Source organism: Chinchilla lanigera, unplaced genomic scaffold, assembly GCF_000276665.1.
Source record: "Chinchilla lanigera isolate Chin_1 unplaced genomic scaffold, ChiLan1.0 scaffold00006, whole genome shotgun sequence".
In the NCBI taxonomy this organism is placed as follows: domain Eukaryota; kingdom Metazoa; phylum Chordata; class Mammalia; order Rodentia; family Chinchillidae; genus Chinchilla; species Chinchilla lanigera.
This window is the reverse complement of record NW_004955407.1, coordinates 34,137,988-34,157,797: the sequence shown is the minus strand read 5'-3', so window position 1 is coordinate 34,157,797 and position 19,810 is coordinate 34,137,988. Positions and strand designations below refer to the sequence as shown.

Below are 19,810 nucleotides of genomic sequence, written 5' to 3'. Positions count from 1 at the left end.
AGGAATAAAACTCCACACAGAGTGACATGCTGTAAGTAGGGGAAATCATCCTAACTAGATTTCCCATGACTTTGGCAACATTTTTAAAAAAAAAGACATCCTTAAACCCACAAAGTGCTCAATTGTCCAAGTCCTGACATGGCCAACTTCCCAAAGCTGGCCGGTCAGAGACCTTGGTGTTAATTCCTCAGCCAACTGAAAAAGATGGTGTGAGTTGTGTTGACTTAATTGTTGGAGCCGTTCTGTGAGTGAGGCGCCTCCCTCCTGGGCCCCCTCGCAGTATTATGGGCTGTTCTTCATTACCTGCCCTACCTATCTTCACAATCTAGCCGCAAACAGCTCTGGTTGACCACACCACTTCCCTATTGAAAGTTAATACTGTTTGACTCATTCTGTGCTACTAACCTGAAGCCAAAGAAAACAAGCCAGAGAATAACCGGCTTGTATGGAGTTTGGAAAGCTCTCAGCGGCCCTGCTTTCAAAATCCTATACAGTAGCTTTACTATATCTCTCTGCTGCAGCTGCAAAGAAAATGAAGGAAGCAGAAGTGGGTGAAAAAAAATAATCATAATAAAAGTTGGGGGTGGGGAAGAGACAGGGGAGGGGCAGGCTCCCCTCAGGCTCGGAAAAGGCAGCCTGGTCTGCCACACTTGGTGGGGATCCTTCAAGGAGCTCAGATTTTTCCTTATCACACCAGGGCATTCGCACACAAGAGAGACTGTCAAGGGTGTTAAGGGAGAGAAAAGTTCAAAACACTCTGGAAAAGGCGGTTTTCCTATTGCCAACAGAGCAGAGAGGAGCTGAGAGTGTGGATGGACCCCAAGGCCAGCATCCCATACGCAGAGTCCCAGGGTGATGACGGGCCAGGAGCAGGGGCTGCTCCCTTCCGATCTGGGAGCGGGTTTGGATGGGAGAGTATCCCCAGGTTTACTAGGGAAGTAGCCCTGCCTCCTCCCTCTCCGTCCCACAGCTCACTCAGATGTGGTCACCAGGGCAAGTGGCGCACTTGTATCTTGGAATAAATAGAGTTTTCCTTCCCAGCATCACCTGGCAGACCGGAGGGACCAACGTTTCCTCACTGTGCTGCTGCTCTTACGGCGCCCAGGCAAATAGCTGCTTGTCCTTTCAGGTGATCACTTCCGTTGTCCCTTCACAGCTGGCGGCTGCTTTCAGCCTCCTGGTGACAATAGTGGCAAAAGGCAGCCCGAGCCCTGGATGGAACTGTCATGCCCCGAACGTCCTGAAAGCCTTTTTCTGGATGTGTGAAGAAAGGCTGATGGTTCATAAAAGCAGCTAAGTGCTGGCTGTCTTACTAGTAAGCGCTGCCTGCCAGGCAGGCCTGCTCCGCATCTCTCCAAGGCCCTTGGCTGGCCCCTGGGTCCCCTCTTCCTTGAGGCCAGCCCAGAACTTCAGTGGTGTTTATGCCTGGAGAAAGAGGAGAGAATCAGGTGGCCTTCCTTGGCCGCTGGGAAGGCCGTGGGGCTGGTTGGGCAGAAGAGAGACAAAGGGGTTCCCTCCCCTCTTTTTATAAGCACAGAGGGGTAGAGACCACTAGGCAGGCTGCTCTGTGAGCACCCCCTAGTAAGTGCAGCCCAGGGAAAGGGTGTTCATGCTTTTATTCATTCAGTGAGCGCTGACTACAGCATCTGTGATGAGTCTCAGTTTAGCTGGGTCCCCATGCAAAGCGGGCAGCACCATGCTGTTATGCAGGATGTCTGCTCATGGGGGAAGGGCCTGCAGACCCCCGCAGGGGGGAAGAGGGCTGTTCACACACACAGGCAGGGCCAAGCCCCACGATGGCGATGGCGCAGGGAGAGCTGCAGGCCTCTGGGACTTGGCCTTTGTCCCCAAGGCCTGTCCACCAGGGGTGCTCCCTGCAGGGGACCTGATCCACAGTGCCTTGAAGAGGGTGCTTGGTAATACTTCCCATCACAGCTGGGGCGCCAGGACTTTGCCTGCACCCACAGCGGGCCACCTCTGGCTAAGAGTGAGACACCAGGCAGAGCGAGACCCTAAGCTACCACTTCCTCGCTTGTCACCAGGCAGAGCAGGAGTGACCAAAAGTGCCCAGTGACTGCAGAATCCCACTGCTCTGCTTTTGGGGGGGCAGGCCTTGCAGAGCCCAGCCCACGTGGGTGAGCTGCAGACCCACTGCCTTCAGCTTGGGGGAACTAAGTGCCGGTTTGGTTTTTGTCCCCCGAACCTTGGGAGCCTGATTCAGGGAGAAGGAGGACATGGTGCTGTAAAGCCTTGGGCCTGAAGTTGTGGTAGCTGTTGACCTCGTCTTGGCTCAGCTGCCTTCGTCTCCGAGCCTGATTGTCATCTCCCACCCCTGTATCTTTATGCTGGCCTGGAGCAGCGATGGTTGCTTCATGTGTGAGATGTAAGGACATGATGGGTGGATGTGTGAATGTGTGAGATATACATACATGATGTGTGAATTGTGTGATGTATGTCTGTGCATGTGATGTATGTATGCACGCAGTGTGTACATGTATGCTGTGTGTATCTATGATGTGTATGTGTATAAGTGTGATATGTGTGATTTAAGTATGTGGTGTATATGTGTTCTGAATATGTGTGATGTGTATGTTTGTTACATGTATATGTTGTGTGTATACATTTTGATGTGTATATGCATGTGATGTGTGTATACATGTATTGTGTGATGTGTGAATGCGTACAGGTGATTTGTGTATATATGTATGTGATATAAATGTAATATATGAATACATGTATGCATATATGTGTGTGACTGTATATAATACAAATATCTGTTATGTTAAATTGTGTGATGTATGTGAGATGTGTCTGATGTGTCTGATGAGTGTATATGTACATGTGTCATGTGTAGATGTGTGTATATGTATGGATATGCTTGGTGAGTATAAATGTGTGCTATGTGTATGTATGTTATAGGTACATGTGTATATGGTGTGTTAGAAGTATACAGTATGTGTGCATGTGTAAGTTCATGGTTTGTGTGATGCACGGTATACTATGTATGTGTGTGTATTGTGTTACAGATGTATGTGATATGTGTATACATGTGGTATAAGTCCATTGTCTATGTGGTGTGTAACATGTGTAGTGTAAGTCTGTGGTTTATGTGGTGGGTGCTATATGTATATATTGTGTGATAGATGCATGTGACCTGTGTACGCACGTGGTATAAGCCCATGATGTTCATAGCATGTGATATATGTGTGCATGTGATATGTGTGTGCATGTGATATGTGTGTGCATGTGATATGGCTACATGGCATGCCTGTGGTGTGTGCAGGCGAGTGAGCAAGCGAGCAGAAAGCGCTCACCTTGGAGAGAGAAGAGAAGCTGCTGCTGTCTTCTCCTGGGTCCAGCAGAACCCTCCCCTCAGCACCAGGGCCTTCTGCCCGTCTACTTTTAGTTTTCAGTATAATGAAAGAAAAATGGATATGCATTTCCCTGACCAATTTAACTTCTAATGAGACAATTCTCCATGAAATTGGTCTGCCCAGAGCTGACGCTTTCCATGAGCAGCTTCCCCACAGTTGCACTGCAGCTAAAACTGTAGTTCTGTTCCTTTGCCCCACATGAACCCTCCTTTTCCACACCCAGCTGAAGGTGATGGGATAGCAGCAAGAACAAAGGGTCTGAGCGTTTATTCATCATTTAATGATCCTACTGTGTGGCGGGTGTGCTTAGACTAGGGATACGGCTGTGAGGAAAAGAAACAAATTCCTTGTCTTCTTGGACCTTGCAGTCCAGCGGGAACCGACACCACCTAATGGTGTGGAGGAAGTCACAGCAAAGGTCTGGGGACTGGCTGCGGGTGGGGGAGGGGGATCCGGCAGCTTAAGGAAAATATGGCACTGAGCCACTCAAAGAAGCGGGTAGATCAGGTGTCTGAGGCCAGAGTATTCTGGGCAGAGGTCCTGAGGCGGCCAGATCGGAGCCCTGGAAAGCAGGCTGGTGTGGCTGGAACACAGCGCTGACTTCAGCCCATCTGCATTTTAGTTTCCAGTAGGGGCACACACCTTAGGAAGCAAGTCTAACGAAGTAGCAGCTTGAACCTCAGAAGTGCATGCTGTATGCCATGGGATGGGCATTGCGAGCCACGGTGTGGGGGACATGTGGGGGGGGCCATGTACAGGTGGACTCGGCGTGCACATGCTACCTCCTGCACCTGGTAGAGACCAGACCTTCCCGGCCAAAGGCGGTGTAGTCCCTGGGGTGATTCTCCGGGGGGAAGGTGCTGGGTCTCTGGAAGTCCCCCGGTAGGTGGAGAATGTTACCTAGAAGAATGGACATCTGGGAGACTCTCAGCGTGACTGAGGTCAGAAGAGCCTGAGACAGGAGAGCAGAGCTCTGCGTGTGGAGGAGGGTGGCGAGGGTCTGTGGACTGGCTTTCCTACTTCCCAGCTGCAGCCTCTGGCAGTTGCTTAGCTGGTTTTACTGTGAGTTTAATGCCCTGCCTCCTCTGGGCTCAGGCTTAGGGCGATAAAGGAAGAGGCAGGATCAGGGGACGTCCTGCTAGATAGGGTGCCAAGAAGGCTCAGCAAGGACTACGGGAGAGAGCGGATCCACAAAACTGATGTCCATGGTCACTAAAAACTACCTGTCCACGAGGCCAGGGATGCAAAGCAGGAGGCAGAAGTAAATTCCTGTGTCATCTTTCTAAGCTGCCAGCCAGGTGGGCGCCCACACTGGAAGTCACTGTGTGCCTCAAGATGGAGTTCTGAGGACTATCTCCATGGTCAGACTTGGGACGGCTCCATGGTCAGACTTGGGACGGCTCCCAAAGGCCCAGTATCTGCCTGAGAGAAATCTTGGAGAGGCATAATGTCATATTAAGTTGCTCAAGAAAGACCATGCTTAAGTGGGTCACGATGGTACACAGTAGTAATCCCAGCACGCTGGGAGGCTGATGCAGGAGGATTTCCAGTTTAATCCCAGCTTGAATACATTAGTGACTTAATGAGACTCTGCCTCAAAATAAATATAAAAAATAGGCTGGGGATATAGCCCAGTGTGAAGGCCCTAAGTTCAATCCCCAGTACAAGGAAAAGAAAGGACAGGAGAGGGGAGGGGAGCGGAGGAAAGGAGAGGAAGGTAGGGGAGAGGGGGAAGGAGGGGGAGGGAAGGAGAGGAGAGGGGAGAAAGGAAAAGGCCACACTTGGGTTGCTCAGCAAGAACGGAGCCAGCACAAAATCGCAGCAGATGTGGTTGCTGTGGATGGTTTTAGAGCCGCTCGGAGAAATCTGTCGTAGTCCTTTAATTCCAGGCTTCCAGATAAGGAGGTGGGGTGACGAAGAGACTTGCTCTTGTCCACAGTAAGGTTTGGAGGAAACTCGGGTTCCGGAGGGAGAACACTTGAACGCCTGACCAGCGGTGGCGTCTCCCTGGTGCCAGAGTGCTGCTCCGGAGAAGAGAGGATTATGGCTCCTACATTAACATCCTGATCCTCAGGGGCACACCCAGGTCTTAACTGCTGCCTTTCTGGAGTGGAATAATAGGTTCCTGGTGACCCTTTCCTGCCATTCCCTGAAACCGCCTCTGAGATGGCCAGGCAGGAATTACTTCCTACTGGCAGACCTGGGGTTCACTTTGCAGAACCCCCTCACTGTTGTGAGCTCAACGTTGATGGACTCTGTCCGGTTAGAGTGGGAGACACACAAACATCGGCAGGGCAGTGTTTGGGGGCCTTTATAGCTGCTTTGTCTATATTCAAGCATTTGAAAAATTAAGGAAAAAGCCACCAAACATCTATCATCAAATGAGGCACCAGTCAGTGCCCATGGACACTTTGAACACAGCAGAGACCTGCAGCCAGCAAGCATGGATGGAAAATAGGAACAAGCACTGCATCTGTACTGAACGCATACAGACTTTCTATCTAGTTGCTATTCCCTAAACTATATGGATAGCGACTATTTACAGAACATCGGCACTTTATTAGGCATTATAAGTCATCTAGAGATGATTTCAAGTGCATGGAAGGATGTGCGTAAGTTGTGTGCAAATATTAGCCACTTCTAAAAGGTGCTTGAGCATCCTAGCACTTTGGTGTCTGCAGAGGTCCTAAAACCAGTCTCCCATGGCTGCTGAGGGACCACTGTATTGGGTACTTTATTTCCCAGTGTTCTGCACATTGAAAGCAGGTAGGAGAAGGGATGCAATGGAGGAGGTGGATGTGTCAGCCAGAGGAACCCCTCCCTCCCTCCCAACTTCCCTTCCTCTCTCCCTCCCCACCTGCATGCTTTTCCTCCCCGCATCATGCATTCCCAATGTGTTTGCAGAATCTTACTAGAAATCAATTTTTTGAGGACCTACCAAGCCAGAACCTCCCTGCAATGCCCACTCGGGTGTGGAATTGCCACTGTTTACCACATATCACTGTAAAGCCCTGGCTAATTCTACACACAAACTGGGAAGGGAAGTAGAACTATAAAGGCAGACAGTGCCAAGATCGAAGCCCTTGTGCTCCTGTGATTTAAAACTAGGACTGTACGCCTTTTGTCTCTTCATTTTGCATTCACGGAAATATGAACGTGTGTGTTGGAGGCTAGTGAGGGATCAGGTGTGTTTTCAGACCTGCGCCCTGTCTGTACTTGCTGTGTGAGATTGGTTAAGTAATATACAACCTCTGAATCCCACTTCCCACGAATGAGTTTAAAAAACACAGCTGATTTCTATGGCCTCTTCCAGCTCTGCAGTAGAGCAACCTTGTCCTGTTCTTTTAGCTTAATGATAGAAGGAACAAAGGAGTGATGTTGTCTGTATTTTAGAACACTGGACAGTATATAAACGTGCATTTGTGATAGGTACTAGGATAATACATGAACACATATGTATCAATATATATTTTATGTTACATTATATATTTCATGTATACTATACAGATCATCTGTAATATTAGACAGTATTTCCCAGCATTGAGTGAGCCACCAGGTGGCTAGGTTTGCTGTGAGGAAGAGTTGTTTCACCACCTGCAAAAGACTTCAAGGAAGGACACCATTCACATGCAGTACTGTCACTTTAAAATCCTAACGACCCCGGGACCTGGAGTTCACAGGAAAAGTGAACTGTTCTCTACCCACACATGTTTCTTTCTATTGTCATAAAACTGCAGCAAATCAAAGGAAGGATGATTCTGTGTTTTTATGTCCAGATCCATGTACTTAGTATCAGGGTGACTGGCAAACTTCTTCTGAAATGTAGATATCCTTGTAAAAGCAAGCGTATGAGATTCATGTGTCTTTTTAAGAGAAGTGTGATTTTATGCGCACGCGCACACACACACAGATGTGTATCTTTTTGATGTTATCCTTTTGTATGATTTTTTTCAGCTGCTCATGCTGACAATGTTTTTAATCTAAACCTTTTTAATTTTTGTGTGGAGAATCGATCAAGATAAATAGCAACCACACCCATATCGGGAGCATGGACTAATAGGTTGTTGGTTGTCAGAAAATTCTGTATTCTCTCTACCCAAACTTTCCCAAGAAAAGGTGGCAAGTTAGCCTTATGTTTTTCACTGATAGGAGATCACACATAAGTGTATTTCAGATACTCTCAGCCGCAGATCCCAGCAGAGCCTTGAAAAAGGCCATTGTATTATCAATGAGATACACGTCTGCTCAGTGCAGTTTTTACAGGAGCAAAGTGAAAGCTGCTCTCACTATGTATCAGAAAATATTGTAACATTTAGGGATGTCCTAGTTGGGCAGCCATCCCAGGACACTGCAGAAATGTCTTTGGAATGAAGTAAAATTTAGCAAATGGCATTCATTTATTTTTATTATATTTTGCCCTTTCTCTTTCTTTTCTTGGCTTCTAATGACTGCAAACATAATAAAATTCTAATCTAATGCTGTTTTTCAAAAATGTGAAACCGGTGATACAAGAATTTAAGACCCCTTTCAGCTCTGTTGAAGATTCAATAACATGCCTCAGTGTGAGACCTGGAGGTAGCCACCCCCATGAACATTCACAACTGATTTCCAACTTGCTCAAAAAACCAGGCCGCTGCATGTACTGTATATGTTGAAGGTGGCATCATAGTTTTACTTGTGGTTTGATCCAGGGTTGAAGTCCCTATTGTCCTCCAGAGCCCAGGACTCAAAAAAGAAAAGTGAATTTCTTAGTGGACATTTTCCATACTCCTCTATTTAAAATTCAGGGGAGCAAATTGACATTTTAATAGCATACAGATACAGGAAACTGAAGACATAAAGCATTAGTTTTCCCCAGCCTGAGAGTTTATATCGGAAGCTCCTATATTTCCTACAAAATATTGCTATTTGGCACCTGGAACCTGGTGGTTTCAGAAAAGAAGAATTAGGTGTTCCTCAGCTCGAGCCTATAAATGCATCTGGACCACACCTTGGACATGATGATGCTTTTCATTTCCCGTACGCCTGGTGTTGCAATTCTCTAGCACTGCTGTGAGCATGGGGGTCAAGTTTGTTCCAAAGGCTCCGGCTTACTCCCACAACGCACGTGGGAAGAGCATGGGATGAACCCTTCCCCAATCTTCCGGCATTAAGCTCAGCCCCGAGACTCCCAGGGCTTACGAAACAGCTTAAAGTGAAGAATTGTTTTTCTCTGAGAGTTGTGCCCGAACATTCCTGCTAAAGCAGACAGTCATCACTTAATCTCTGTAAATGACTATGATTTTGGCAGGTGTCAGCTGGTATAGAAATGGCTCATATGAAAAGTCTTCTTTTAAGCGTAGGGTAATGAGGGGGACCAATAAAAATCATAATCTCACATGTGTCTGGCCACATAGCGGCTTGCCTGAAATGACTTAATTCCTGTTTGGTCTCAGTAGCACATGTCCCCCAGTGTGCTGAAGCAGATGCACTAGTAGATAGCCTTTCTTCAAAGGCCGGCAGATCATACTGCCACACCCAATGTCGTGTATTCAGAATGATCCCCTGCACACCATTCCCCTGGGTCACCCGCTGTCCTTCACACAGCGTTCTTCAAAAATGCCACTGGGCGCCCAAGGAATGTGAAGTTGAAACACAGAGAAAATGTACTGGAATCCCTGGCCGGCTGGCATTCTTTCTGAGACTGTAGAACTCTCCAGAAACATGTTTCCTGCCATTTTCTTTCCTTGACTCCTAATACTAGGCATTAAGCTGTGGCAGGCATTTAAGGCAGAATTATGTTTTAAATGGTTTTTGAGTTGGAACTGTATGTTTTCTCTGCAAAGGAAACTTCAGATTGTTTTAGTGTGATCTTCAGGAAGTGAGGGTCTGTCACAAAGAAAAGAGGAGGGAGGACTAAGGAAGTCTCCATCTGAGCACCCTGAATTATGCCATGGCTGACGGAAATAGAATGTTCTAGAAAAAGATAGTTTTGTATTTCTGAGCGAAAGGGATGATAGGGTTGCTCGGGAACCTGGCCCCTTTTGTCCACAGAGCTGGTGCTTAAAATACTCAGCCCATAAGAGGCCTCTCACATGTGTGCCGGCTGAGCCTGCGTGACTCAGGGTGTTTGCGTTCAAGTCAAGTGTTGTGGGCTGGAGTGCTGAATCAGAGTCCAGATTTGCCTTGGTGACACATGAAAAGAGGGAGCGTTGCATTTGAACTACACAAATATTATGCTTAAGTATTTTTCCTCCTTTTGGAGCCAAATAGGTCTTGTTAATGATAAAATCACTGCAATATAGTGGGCCCTTTTTCTGGTCTGGAATTTGAGACACCATCAACAGTGCCAAGGGGCCCTGCAGCAGGAAGAAGTGGCACGCCATGGAGATTTGGAATCATAACACAAGTTATACGATTTAATTTTATAATTGTAGCAATGGCGAGTTAGAGGAAAATGGGCCGCTCCTGGCCCCACTCCTACTTTACGCTGTGGGGAGTAGAGTCGAGGGTCCCCGTTCTAATTTAGGATTGTGGGAAGGAACAGGAAGGGGAACCTTCTGGGGCAGTAAACTGGCTGCTTCTCCCGTCTTGTTCTGAGGCTGCTTGACAATCAAGGGTTTTAGTGAAATGGATCAAGGACTCTACTGAAACAAACCTCAAGGGTACGGAAGGAACAAGAGGCCATCCTCTTTGAAAGAGGAAGTAATCACCCAGGCTTTTCGTGCTTTTACGGTACCCAGAACGCTGCCATCTCTAGTTTAGCAGGATATTGACGGTGTATTCAGAGAGAAAACTGGAGATCCGTCCAGCCCTCCTGACCTGACCCATCCCATATAAGCACCTCTGCTTGCCCCTGCTGGCAACAGTGACTGATGAGGAACATGAGGACTGAGGCAAGGACACCTACTGTCCATACAGATACTGAGAATCCACCTTCCCACCCTCGATCCTGAGTCCCCCAGCGACGGTTCACCCAGTCAGCTGATGGCTCCTCCGGGACTCCCTTGGGCCCAGCCTGCTGGGAGCATTGAACAAAGCCCAGGCTTCCCCTTCTCTTAGCGGTGCACCCAGGGAGTGGGCTTTGAGAAGAAAGAAGCTACTAATAAAATTGCCTTTGTGGAGAGGAAGAGGGGCTGCCCTCCATGTACCAGGAAGTCTGAGTGCCTGGGCTGTGGGTTTGCCACCCCCCCCCATTTCCTGTTGGAAGGGGCATGCTGCTAAGCTCCAGGGCCCAGGAAGACGCTCAGACCTGCCGTGGTAGTCTTTGCAGTAAGGAGCGGCCTTCTGATGCTATGGGGATAGCACCTCTCCTGGCTGCCACAGCTCAGCCCACAGCGTGTGGCCATGTGCCAAGTACTTCCTTTTCTACCACCACGGCTGCTGCCACAGCCCCGCATCCTGCTGCACCCTGCCCAACAGAGCTGGTGCGGAGGGTTGGAGTGGGTGCAGGGAGCACCCTCTGGCCAGGGTGATGAAAAGGAGTACAGGGTTCAAAGGCGCTGAGTTCCCACAGGCAGCACATCTCGCCAGGGGTAAAGCTCCACTGAGTCCGCACATTGTGGGTGAGGGCAGAGGGAGGGGAAAGGTAAGACACCCCCCAGCTGTAGAAATTCCACAATGCATTTTCTGATCTCTTCCCTCCCTCCTTCCCTCCCCCCCTCCCCCACCCCTCCCCACCCACTCCCCACAATAGGACATCGTCAGAAACTAGATGATCAGACCAAGCCTGGGAGCTTGTCCTTTTCCGAGCGGCTCAGTGAACTGGAGCAGCTGCGGCGCACGGCCATGAGGGTCAGCCCGCACCACCCAGCCCCCACGCCCAACCCTCGCGTGAACCACTCCACTGCCTTTAACCCTCAGCCTCAGAGCCAGATGCAGGGTAAGTACCATGGTGGAGCCCACTTGCCACCTTGCCCTTGCCTCAAGGGGCCACCATGCACAGATCCCACCCAGAGCAGCCCTGGCTTTTCCTGGACACTCAGAGGGAGCTCGTTAGCAATGCAGTTTCAAGTCGAATCTACCTGCTGAGTCACATCCGCACACAGACAGATCTGGATGGAGAAGCGTTGGTGCATAGGAGACAGAAGAGAGAGTTATGGATATAGACACTGTATACGCAGTGTTACGTAGGTATCCATGGGATATGGGTCCAGGACCCACAAGGATGCCAAAATCCTTAGGCGCTCAAGTCCCTTGTGTAAAATGGCATACTATTTGCATTTAACCTGCACACATCCTTCCATATACTTTAAATTATCTGAGTTACTTTTAATATCTAATGCAATGTAAATGCTGTTTAAATCGATGTTATAGTGATTCATACCAAGAAAAGAAAGTTTGTAAATATTTAGTATAGGTGCAATTTTTAAAAATACTTTCAACCCACGTTTATTTGCATCCTTAGATGTAGCACCCTATTTTTTTAAGGGTGAGCTTTGGCTGTTGTTTTTTATCTACCTCCCCCCCCCATTAGCTTGAAGGCATGCACACAGACACACAACTCTAGGTAAATGGTCAGATGTTTCAGGTTTTTGTTGCCTTGAGATTATTTGTGAGTTTTGTATCTAACATGTGTGCATTTAAAAAGATACAAAGCAATGGTAGGCATGGGTGGCTGCCATCACATCGTGCATAATACCTGCAAATCAATAAAGAATGCGGGTCTCCCTGCCCCACGGGGCTAGCCAGCAATTGCAAAAACACTGTGAAATGCAATAATTGCATAAACCTCACTGTGCCAAATTAGATAATAGGCACGGTTCATTTACATGGTAGAAGTGCTGACATCAGTGGCTGTTCCGGGATACCCTTCTGAGGATCTGAAATGCAGTCATGTTCTCTGTCCGTGCAGGCCGCAGCTGTATATGATATGGTCACAGTAATAGCCCTTTGTCAAAGAAGCAGGCTTGTTCAACTCAAAGCGGAAGATAAACAACACATCTGCAGAGAAGGGCAGGCAGCCAGCAGCGGATGTGGTAGCTCTTTGCTCCCCGCTTGGACAGCAAGAATGAGCTTCCCCAGGCATTTTCTAGATGTGGGTCGTGTTGTGGGATGTGCAGGCATCTGCTTGGTATGGTTTCTGGGCTGATAGCTCTCTGTCGTGGTTAACACATGAGGCTCTTGCAAGGCTTGCCAGCATCTTCTACCGAGCAAGCTAGAAATCCAGGCCTTTAGCAGACTCAGTTGTGTGGGGGAGGTTCTTTTGTTTGAGTGGAAAATTCCCAAAGAAATCTTCCCATAAAATAACCATGCATGCAGCTGTGAAGTGGGCTGGCTGTAGAGCAGCCCTTTTGTATACACACGGAGACCTCAAACTTGATGTTTGGGAGACTGCCTCTCATCTTTGCTTAGGTATATTTAGGATGAAGTCCTGGAAAGTTAGTGGTTTCCTGGCTTTTAATAATCACAAATAATGATTGAGAATGTGTATACTGACTTTAAGAGATTCCACAATGCAAGCACGGGCGGTAAACTAGGGCAAATGCTGAGAGGGATGGGGTTAGGGTGAAGTGATACCTTTCTTCTAAGGACACTAAAACCCCCAAGGATGTTGTTTGGGTCGTGTAAACTACCCTAGGTCATCTGCAGGGTTCCATGTGTCAAAATCAAAAGGAAGACTTCTGCTTTCCTATCCTCTCCTTGCTTCGCTGACTGCTGATACCGCTAGGTTGATAAGCACATTTGCCTTTTATTTACTGATAATGGAAAAAAAATTAAGAAAATTTTTCAAAGTGGAAACTTCCACCCACCATACTGGGGGGGGCAAATTAGAATTGTCACCATTGAGTCTGCTTTTTGCTGATAGCTTTGGTGAGAGGGGAATTTCACCAAAGGAAATATGATATTTTCTTTCATTGGATATGACTCCTTGCCCCCTCCCCAAAAGAGCAGGGGCTGAAAAGATGGCACATCAGAGTTCTTGTCCTCTGCGAACAGGCAGAAGTGTGACTGTGGACGGGCAGTCCGCAGCAGTGTGGAGGACTGTGTGCTTAGCAGAGTATCAGGTTTAATACACAGCATCACCCCTTTCTTGCTCCTTTTAAAAACTTTTTACTTCTGCAACATCTAAGCAATCGCAGCTCGCTTTTAGCGTGCTCCAGGGGCTTGGTTGCTACTGTACAGAATGTGTTAACTATATTGCTGATGTTCTTTCTCTCCAAAATATGAATTTGATATGCAGTACTTCACTTGTAAAGTGGCAGGAGCAGTGTCTTAGAAATAAGTGTCGAGAATTTTTGTATAGGTCTCTCTCTCTCTCTCTCCTCGTCTTGCTCTCACTCTCCTCTTTCTCTCCTGCTCCCTCTCCCTTTCCTTCCCTCTCTCTCTCTCCCTTTTCTCCTGTCTCTGTATTTCTATCTTTCTCTTTCTTTTCACACAACAAAATACTATTTTACACTTGCCAAGTGTTGAGTAGACCCTTGAGCTTTTTTTTAAAAAACCTGCAAATTAGAACATTAACAGGTAATATGAAAGTGTAGGTCAGCCAATACCTTTGCTTTCTCTCGACATGAGGAAAATGGTTAATTTCCAGGCTTGTCCTAGAGCGTTCATACTGTATTTAAGATCCCACTTTAAGAAATACAGTGCGGGTTTTATGGATCTCTTTGAAATGGTTTAAGAAATATATTCATTCCAGAAGTAGTCGGGGAAGTCCCTCAGAGGTTCTGGGCAAATGTTATCCAGCTTTACAGAAATATCAGTAGCTGGAAGCTGGAAGAAAGGAAAGGACGTATGCACAGGGTGGGGACTGTGCCTTGCTGGGACCTCCTTGCTGGGAAGGTGGAGGGGCCCCTCCAGCTCCGTGGTCAGGAAATCGCTGGTACAGAATGCCACCTCTGTTTACCTAGCATCAGGTGTGCTTCAGATTCACTCAAAAGAGCCATCTCCAATGATCTGGGGCAGCGTGCAGATGGAGAGGGGCGGGTTGCCATGTCACCAAACCACTGTTTATTTGTTGAGGTTTTAACTATAAAAGGGCTGAGGTTAATTTCAACTTCCTATTTGACCAGGTCTTAAAATTGAATAGAAAGCCATTTTGTCATGGTTGCACGTTCGTGCAAGTCAAGACATCATCATTAACTGTTACAGTCCAATTTCGGCACTCTTGTTATGTTCCTTTTGGGAGAGGGGACGGGGCAGACTGTGGAGAGCTGGTGGGAACCGATGCCTGTTCGGTCACACCTCCCACTTAGAGATGCCTTTGGGTAACCCAAGTGAGTAATTTTAAGAATTTGACTCTGATTTACCAAATCTGAAGAACCACATAAGGCGGTGTAACTTCCTCCTTTGGAGAGATAAAGGTGGGCTGAGGGATGCTGCTGCAGAAAACCATCAAACCATCAGATAAACGAAGGGGCCAGTGCTGTCGTCATTGCACACGTTGGTTGTTATAAACACCTAACCATAACGTTTAACTCTTTCGCTGGACCCACTGTAATACATTTTGGCATGGGAGAGACCCTGATCTACAATGTTCTATTCCCGTGATTGGGAAGACAAGTTGAACCAGAGGCGAACATCTGCCCACCATTTCCAAGATCATAAGTGGTGATTGTGGGACTCAAACCCAGAGTCTGCTGGCAAAGCCTGCGCAGGTGCAGTGTAGGGGGCTGCAGGGTTCAGCAGCATGGAGAATAATTGCAGTCCGCCGTGGAGCCATGGGAGAAGTGCTGAGCTTGTCACTCTTCCAGGGTCCTGTAGTGAGCAGGTGCCATTGCGATTAGACAGTGGTGATGCTGACAGTAACTCTGGGCCCTGCGGCCGGCACCTTGATAATCTGTCTCCCTTTGGTATATGGACATGTCTCTTTAAAGACGGAGAGGCAAGAAAACTCTAAAGCGTTGGTGAAAGGGAGATGTATGGGCAGGAAGAGGGTTTCTTAGCCATCCTGTCTCCTGAATTGAGGCAGCTGCCTTTTCTTCTGTGTAAGAGGCTTTCCCTCAGGGCTCCTCGAACCAAGCTTTCCTACTTATGCAAACCCAGGCAATATCTGATCAGCTGTAGGAGGGTAGATGCCTCCACTTAAGATTTCCATGTGGCCTCCAAGAGAGGCCTTCACCTCTCAGCTCATCACCAATTCTTAGGATTCCAAATGACTTTTGTTTTTATATTTACATTCTCTAAAAGTTAAACTTGCTTTGGAAGGGCTGTGTTCTCATCCAGCTATCTACAAAACTCTTTGAGGTACTGAACTGTCTGTTTCTCAGTTATGTGAAGTTACTTATGCTAGTCTAGTTCTCTCCTTCTCCACTGTGTGAGTAAAAGGAAGAACACCTTTCCACCTTCCTGTAGGAGGGGGAGTTAAACCCCTATGTCCAGGGGGCCATGCCAGACCAGAAGATAAGAGACCTGAAGATCTCTTGCCTGAGATGAGAGCATAGATGGCAGTAAACAGTGGGACAGAAAATGACATGAAGGCCCCTTTCAGCCTTGGTGTAAAACATGCAACTGTGTAGCACTACTTTCTCTCTCTCTCGTCTGTCTCTCTGTGTCTGTCTATGTCTCTGCCCCACCCACTTCATTTTACAAGCAATGTGGAATGGGGGCTGTTGATCACTTTGGAATCAGATGCTACAGTCAAACACTAGAAACGCTCATGTGTAAATCCATAAATGGTCATGTAATGGTCACACAAAGTATTCAGAGTCTAGAAATCAACTTGTAAGACTTCCTTAAAACATGAAAGTGAATGACTTTATTTCAAGATAGCTCTATCTAGGTGTGGTAGCGTTGGGAACCTGAAAACCTATAGCATCAGAATCTTACATGGAAAGCCAGCCTCCATCAGTTCTCATGAAAAAATTGAGGGAGGGAAAGAGGCAGGAGGGAAGGAAAGAGGAAGAGAGAAAAGAAGGAAATGGGAAGGAAGGAAAGGGAAGAGAAAGAGAAAAGAGGGACCATGTGGGATGAAGGTCCTCTGCTGGGATGTGCAGCATAATCTACCTCCTCCCTCTTTCTGTATCACAGGCCTACAGAGTGAAAAGCATGATAGCTTACAAGATCTCTTGAGACAGAGACTGAGGACTCAGTCACCATTTCTATATTCATAGCTCCTGCAACATAAACTGTAAATTTAAGCAAAGGATGGAAAAGTAAATAAGAAAGAAGGATGGGAGGAAGAGCCAGTTGGCCTTGACATCCTGATCTACATGTGTTCTTTGTCTTTTGAGTCCAAGGTAGCTGATCCCTTGGACTCTCCCTGGAGTTATTTTCTGGTACTCAGAGTGAGAACAGGGTAATCTCTACATTCCTTAATGGATAGGCCCAGGTGCTATGGATGGTTTAGAGCTAAAATGTTCCCCAGAAGTCTCACGTGTTCAGAAGTGGGTGCTTTTGAAAGTGATTGGATTATGGATATGCTACACTTGTCAGTAGATTAGTCCATTGATAAATTCATAGCTGAATGTGCTGTTAGGAGGTGGAGTCCAGGTGTAGAAGGTGAATCACTGGGTCCCTTTGGAGGGTACGTGTGTCTCTTTGGCTCTTTTTGCTATCTGCTTCCTGACTACCACAGAGTGAGAAGCTGTCCTCCACCATGCATTTCTAACTTGGAGCCATCTACCATGGACTAAACCCTCTATAGTCATATGCCAAAATAAAGCTTTTCTCTCTCTAAGTTTTGCACGTTAGGTGCTTTGTCCTAGCTACAAGAAAGCTGTCCCATACAGGTGCCAGCACAGTCCTCCCCTTGGCTGCACAACTCAAATATCTGTCCTGTATTTACAAGCATGCTACAGCTTAGTACTTAATAACGAGCCCTTCAAAGAGGACATCAATCTGGCAAGCTGTCAGCCCCACAGAAATCAAAAACCACATTTTAGCAAGGCTTTGTTTTGGGACCAAACATTTTTCATGTGTCTTGTTCAGACTGGTCAGTCTATGGCAGTGGTGGCAAAGCTCTGGCACAAATGCACCAGTAGACACACAGATGCCAAGTGTAGAAGTTGGATTTTTCTAAACTAAAACCTCAGTACTCAGGTTTAATTGCAGTACTGGTACTTGGTGATAAATAAGTGAGTTTTGGGTTGCAATTTGAGCTGACAGTACATTTACCTGTTATGATTAGTGTCAGTGATACCAAATATATTGGTTTCCTCTGGCTGCTATTAACAAATAGCTACAAATTTGGCAACTTGAAGCAACAGTCTCATAAGAGACCAAAAGTCCCACATGAAGGTGTTAGCAGCGCCCAGATCCCTTTGAAGGTACTCAGTCTGTAAAAGGTTCCTCATCACTTGTCTATAGTAGCAGGAATGTGTCAGTACCTTAGGGACATCTTTTCTAATCAGAAGAAAGGTTTCTTAATATTAACGATAAAACATCCCTTCCATGAACTGCAGAGATTCCGAACTTTTCCTTGATACTTATGAATCTAGAGGCCAGCATATGTGTATATTAAAAGGTTTTGCTGGGAAGAATAATAGCTTTTAACAAACCTGTAGTTGGTGTACTTACCCGATATTGGTGTTAAACAGCAGGAGGTCAGAAAGAGACCAGAGCACTGTGGTTAGGAAGAAGATCCCAGAGGTAGGCCACGTTCATCCAAAGTTGACCTTTATTGAAGATGCTGTAGGACTTTTAAGAAAGAGCCTTAACCTCTTAAAGACACAGGAGTAAAGGTAGTATTGACTGTACTTGCAGAGCCTAGGGCCACTGTAAAACATAAAGCGGTGGATAAGGGATCCAGCCCCGAGCTGACAGTACATTTACCTGTTATGATTAGTGTCGGTGATACCAAATATATTGGTTTCCTCTGGCTGCTATTAACAAATAGCTACAAATTTGGTGACTTAAAGCAACAGTCTCATTGGAGACCAGAAGTCCGACATCAAGGTGTTAGCTGGGCCCTGATCCCTCTGAAGGCTATAGGGGAAGATCCTTCCTTGCTTCTTCGGAGCTTTGGTGGCTCCAGGTGGTCCTTGGTGTGGCTGGCTTTTCCCTCTTTACATGGCCTTCTCTGTCTCTCTTTTCTTCGGTCTTTTCCCTCTTTACATGGCCTTCTCTGTCTCTCTTTTCTTCGGTCTTTTCCCTCTTTACATGGCCTTCTCTGTCTCTCCTTTCTCTGCGCCCCTTGTGAGGACACACACCATTGGATTTAGGCTCCACTCAGGTAATCCATGATGATCTCAAGGTCCTTCACCTAAGTATATTTACAGAGTCTTACTTTCCAAATAACACCACATTCACAGTTCTGAGAGTAAGACCAGGGAGCATCTTTCCTGGGGCCACTATTCAACCCTCTATATCAAGGCCAAAGCATAGGGGTGACTGGGCCACCGGCCAGTGCCACTGAAGATAATTCTTCTATCTCCATCCGCCAGAGCAGGGTGGTGGACAGGTAAATGTGAAGTCAGTACCTCTGGCCTATAGGTCCAGTCAGTCATGGGTTCTGACTATTTATATCTCAGCTAGAACCCAGTGCCTTGGTACTTTCATTTCCCTGTGAGGAGAATGCATTTGTGTGTGTGTGTGTGTGTGTGTGTGTGTGTGTGAGTGTAATTGGATATGTTTCATGTTTTCTAGAGCACCTATATAGATAGAACCAGAAGCCCCAGTGGCAGACAAAGGGAGCTTTTCCCAGTGTTTATGCCACAATGCTAGGCCAGCAGACAGGCAGCCTGGTGCCTCTAGCCTGAACCCCCCAAAAGCCCATAACCACACAGATGGCAGTAAAACAGAGGAACAGAAAATGGCATGAACACCAAAGCCAGTTGGGATACACTCAAGAATTTGACCTCCTGGACAGAGCTTGACGTGTCACTGTTGTTTTGAAGCAGGCAGTGTCTTTATTGCAGGGCCTTGTGCATTGGACACCCGTTTCAAAGGGATGGTGATTTACTTTGCACACCTCATGTTTATCCCAAATTTTCAAATCCCCTGATGGTACCTTTTCAGTTTTATATATTTAAAAGAGCCATGTGGAATACAGTCCACATCAGAGTTTACCAAAAGTTTGTAGCAAATAAAGAACAAACACTATATGCTGATACAAGAAACAGCTCTAGTTACAAAGCTAACTCTCCAAACTGAGTTGGTTTAATTCATTTCAATTATTTTTCCTCACGCTATGGAACCAAAATACAGCTCCACTGTGATTCAGTTATGTTAGGGCCCTTTAAAACCCAACAAATTGTAATTTAAATAATACAAAGGACTACAGTTGTCTCTGCTTTGCCTTTTTCCCCTCTGGTCTCAGGACACCCCAGCCTAACTTTCGACTGACAGGGAGTGAAGCGAAAGATGTCACTTGGCTCCATCACCAAAAGTCACTCTAGTGCCTTTTTGTGTCATATTTCACATTGCTCTTTCAAGGCTTAGCCCCACACGGACTTTTCATTAGGAAACAATCGCCTCCAGAGCAGCAGAACAGCCCAATTGTTATGGAGATTAAAGATACTGATTGCAAAATGCCTGCAAATAAAATCTGCAGTGACAAACCGAGTTTCTTTCCATAG

The 19,810-nt window shown here is 46.8% G+C and overlaps 1 protein-coding gene across 2 annotated transcripts in view; it reads left to right on the top strand.

Annotated features, from left to right (window-relative positions):
* The window catches only part of Runx1 (runt-related transcription factor 1), a 234,005-nt gene that overhangs the window by 184,860 nt on the left and 29,335 nt on the right, over positions 1–19,810 (top strand). The window contains exon 6 of one of the 2 annotated variants that reach the window (XM_005375708.2): positions 11,050–11,235. The exons of the other annotated variant lie outside the window; for it this stretch is intronic. Within the exon in view, the coding sequence (XP_005375765.1) occupies positions 11,050–11,235 (186 nt within the window). The remainder of the gene's footprint in view (positions 1–11,049; positions 11,236–19,810) is intronic. 2 annotated transcript variants of the gene reach the window in all.